Source organism: Procambarus clarkii, chromosome 40 (genome assembly GCF_040958095.1).
Source record: "Procambarus clarkii isolate CNS0578487 chromosome 40, FALCON_Pclarkii_2.0, whole genome shotgun sequence".
Lineage (NCBI taxonomy): Eukaryota > Metazoa > Arthropoda > Malacostraca > Decapoda > Cambaridae > Procambarus > Procambarus clarkii.
In genome coordinates this window covers 890,300-895,093 of record NC_091189.1, presented here as the reverse complement: position 1 = coordinate 895,093, position 4,794 = coordinate 890,300, and the positions used below count along the sequence as shown (strand labels likewise).

The window sequence follows — 4,794 nt, the reverse complement described above, 5'->3', positions numbered from 1 at the left end:
ATATATATATATATATATATATATATATATATATATATATATATACACACAGGTCTGTGCTATGCAGTGGTGGGAAGGTCATTGTTGGGTCTATATCACTCTTAATTGCAATAATATTTGTTAACTTTTTAAACAAGGATTTTTTTTTGTATTTGCAGGTTCATTTTATTTTGTATGTATTTTGCATTTGTGTTCCTGAGACCCATCCATACTATCGCTCTGTTTACTTTGCAGCTTACCAAAGTAAGCTTTGATAAGCTTCACTACACTTACAAAGATTCACTGCTCTGAATCACTACCATCTGTGAATCACTACGTCTGGTTGTAATCACTACCATCTGCGAATCACTACATCTGGTTGTAATCACTACCATCTGTGAATCACTACATCTGGTTGTAATCACTACCATCTGTGAATCACTACATCTGGTTGTAATCACTACCATCTGTGAATCACTACATCTGGTTGTAATCACTACCATCTGTGAATCACTACATCTGGTTGTAATCACTACCATCTGTGAATCACTACATCTGGTTGTAATCACTACCATCTGTGAATCACTACATCTGGTTGTAATCACTACCATCTGTGAATCACTACGTCTGGTTGTAATCACTACCATCTGTGAATCACTACGTCTGGTTGTAATCACTACCATCTGTGAATCACTACATCTGGTTGTAATCACTACCATCTGTGAATCACTACGTCTGGTTGTAATCACTACCATCTGTGAATCACTACATCTGGTTGTAATCACTACCATCTGTGAATCACTACATCTGGTTGTAATCACTACCATCTGTGAATCACTACATCTGGTTGTAATCACTACCATCTGTGAATCACTACGTCTGGTTGTAATCACTACCATCTGTGAATCACTACATCTGGTTGTAATCACTACCATCTGTGAATCACTACATCTGGTTGTAATCACTACCATCTGTGAATCACTACGTCTGGTTGTAATCACTACCATCTGTGAATCACTACATCTGGTTGTAATCACTACCATCTGTGAATCACTACATCTGGTTGTAATCACTACCATCTGTGAATCACTACATCTGGTTGTAATCACTACCATCTGTGAATCACTACGTCTGGTTGTAATCACTACCATCTGTGAATCACTACGTCTGGTTGTAATCACTACCATCTGTGAATCACTACATCTGGTTGTAATCACTACCATCTGTGAATCACTACGTCTGGTTGTAATCACTACCATCTGTGAATCACTACATCTGGTTGTAATCACTACCATCTGTGAATCACTACATCTGGTTGTAATCACTACCATCTGTGAATCACTACATCTGGTTGTAATCACTACCATCTGTGAATCACTACATCTGGTTGTAATCACTACCATCTGTGAATCACTACATCTGGTTGTAATCACTACCATCTGTGAATCACTACATCTGGTTGTAATCACTACCATCTGTGAATCACTACGTCTGGTTGTAATCACTACCATCTGTGAATCACTACGTCTGGTTGTAATCACTACCATCTGTGAATCACTACATCTGGTTGTAATCACTACCATCTGTGAATCACTACGTCTGGTTGTAATCACTACCATCTGTGAATCACTACGTCTGGTTGTAATCACTACCATCTTTGAATCACTACGTCTGGTTGTAATCACTACCATCTGTGAATCACTACGTCTGGTTGTAATCACTACCATCTGTGAATCACTACATCTGGTTGTAATCACTACCATCTGTGAATCACTACATCTGGTTGTAATCACTACCATCTGTGAATCACTACATCTGGTTGTAATCACTACCATCTGTGAATCACTACATCTGGTTGTAATCACTACCATCTGTGAGTCACTACATCTGGTTGTAATCACTACCATCTGTGAATCACTACATCTGGTTGTAATCACTACCATCTGTGAATCACTACATCTGGTTGTAATCACTACCATCTGTGAATCACTACATCTGGTTGTAATCACTACCATCTGTGAATCACTACATCTGGTTGTAATCACTACCATCTGTGAATCACTACATCTGGTTGTAATCACTACCATCTGTGAATCACTACATCTGGTTGTAATCACTACCATCTGTGAATCACTACGTCTGGTTGTAATCACTACCATCTGTGAATCACTACATCTGGTTGTAATCACTACCATCTGTGAATCACTACATCTGGTTGTAATCACTACCATCTGTGAATCACTACGTCTGGTTGTAATCACTACCATCTGTGAATCACTACGTCTGGTTGTAATCACTACCATCTGTGAATCACTACGTCTGGTTGTAATCACTACCATCTGTGAATCACTACGTCTGGTTGTAATCACTACCATCTGTGAATCACTACGTCTGGTTGTAATCACTACCATCTGTGAATCACTACGTCTGGTTGTAATCACTACCATCTTTGAATCACTACGTCTGGTTGTAATCACTACCATCTGTGAATCACTACGTCTGGTTGTAATCACTACCATCTGTGAATCACTACATCTGGTTGTAATCACTACCATCTGTGAATCACTACATCTGGTTGTAATCACTACCATCTGTGAATCACTACATCTGGTTGTAATCACTACCATCTGTGAATCACTACATCTGGTTGTAATCACTACCATCTGTGAATCACTACATCTGGTTGTAATCACTACCATCTGTGAATCACTACATCTGGTTGTAATCACTACCATCTGTGAATCACTACATCTGGTTGTAATCACTACCATCTGTGAATCACTACATCTGGTTGTAATCACTACCATCTGTGAATCACTACATCTGGTTGTAATCACTACCATCTGTGAATCACTACATCTGGTTGTAATCACTACCATCTGTGAATCACTACGTCTGGTTGTAATCACTACCATCTGTGAATCACTACATCTGGTTGTAATCACTACCATCTGTGAATCACTACATCTGGTTGTAATCACTACCATCTGAATCTCTATACAGTCATATTAGCTTAGTGTTTTCTCCTGATAATTACTTTAACCTTCTCTCCGTGAATTGGTATTCAGCTCCTGGATTACGTCCATTGGCTTACCACCTCCATAAATTGCTCCCCGCTTAACCTCACTGACCAACGTAACAGTTCGTACAGTAATATTTGTTTCCGTGCTTCCTATTGTACATCAAAGATACCGAAGAGGGAGAGCCGGTCGGCCGAGCGGACAGCACACTGTACTTGTGATCCTATGGTCCTGGGTTCGATCCCAGGCGCCGGCGAGAAACAATGGGCAGAGTTTCTTTCACCCTATGCCCCTGTTACCTAGCAGTAAAATAGGTACCTGGGTGTTAGTCAGCTGTCACGGGCTGCTTCCTGGGGGTGTAGGCCTGGTCGAGGACCGGGCCGCGGGGACACTAAAAAAGCCCCGAAATCATCTCAAGATACCTTCCAATTTTGTGTACCTTCCTGTCTCCTGCCTTAACCAGCCTACCTATTGCCACATTGCCGGTTCCACCCTCTGCAGTCTTACCCAACAACCAATCAGGAAGTCACGTATATAACCTCACTAATATTTAGAGCTCTCTCGGTCCAATCTCGCCTCTCTCAAATAATTAATTTTTTGTTATAATAATTTTTTTTTCATTTTTTTGTTGGAATTCTGATCGTGTTATGCAATGTTTTGAGTGGTTTACTATAATGCCTGCTTTGTCAGTTGATATATTGTGTGAAATAATTGTTTATCTTCATTAGATTCCCCTCATAAGGGGGAGGGGGGAGGAGGGAGGAAACATGATCGCTACATACAAAATTGTCATGGAAAAAAAAGACACTGCAAACAAGGACAATATTTTAGCATGGGTGGTTATAGATGAAAAGTTTGTATCCAAATTGATGTAGAGAACAGAAAAACAGTGTCAAAGTATTGAGCTAATGGATAGCGTCAAGAAGTACAATGATCGAGGCAAAATCAATACAAACACTTTGAGTTAAATGAACACAGTAATTAAATAAAGTAGACATGTCTGTCTACTTTATTGAATTCCTCTAAGCTGTAAGAGTAACCTAACCTAATCAAACCCCGCATCCAATCTCAATCCACTCCATCCCACCCAACTCCAATCCTCCCTACCCCAACTTAAACTCCCAACCCAATCCACCCTAATCCAACCCTCCCTAACCCAACCTCCAAAAAGGAAACAGGCAATTCATTTTACTCTGGACTTCAACAATGACGCAAAACTAAAGAAAATTGCATCAGCAAACTCTTCTTGTTGTCTTATGATACCGCTTGGTTGTTAACCCCGTTCCTTGTCCCTCCCATTACTGAACAACCTGGTCGCTTTACTACAGCCCTGAAGTACCCCAGCCTGCCGCCCTTATACCAAGCGCCCTCTTGATCCTCCCCAGTAGTAAGGGCTCTGTCTGCCTATTCCTAACTGTAGTGACTACCTATACTACTTGCATTTTCTTTAATCAGCTTCTGCTTGAGTTGTCCTTGCTAAGTGGCCTCTGCTTTACGTCTCTTTTTACGTTGAGACATCGTTTCCTGAGCAAGTAATTGCTCGAGCACCTCACTGTTCAATGACAGCAGAGCAGAGGTGCATCCTCCAACATATAGCCTGCTCCATCGGGCAACATAGCCTACTCGATTAAGCACCGCAGGTAACGCCATTATGCAAGACAGCCTCGTTGCTTGCTCCGTCCGTCATCTCGCCGCTGAAGGCCACCCGTCGGCCTGTCAACAAAGTCTCCGACTCCTTGCACACACGCCCCCACGCGCCAGACAATGGCATCTTGCAACACAACCAGGTATAACC

At 41.2% G+C, this 4,794-nt stretch overlaps 1 protein-coding gene across 1 annotated transcript; it reads right to left on the bottom strand.

Annotated features, from left to right (window-relative positions):
- Positions 1 to 269: 269 nt before the first annotated feature.
- Positions 270 to 2,966, bottom strand: LOC138372964 (serine-rich adhesin for platelets-like). Its single transcript, XM_069338922.1, has one exon. The coding sequence runs from the start codon at positions 2,964 to 2,966 to the stop codon at positions 270 to 272; it is 2,697 nt and encodes an 898-aa protein (XP_069195023.1).
- Positions 2,967 to 4,794: the final 1,828 nt, after the last annotated feature.

What these genes read in the sequence shown, in the direction of transcription:
- LOC138372964 (XM_069338922.1), bottom strand. Translation starts at nt 2,966, where the DNA reads ATGGTAGTGATTACAACCAGATGTAGTGATTCACAGATGGTAGTGATT.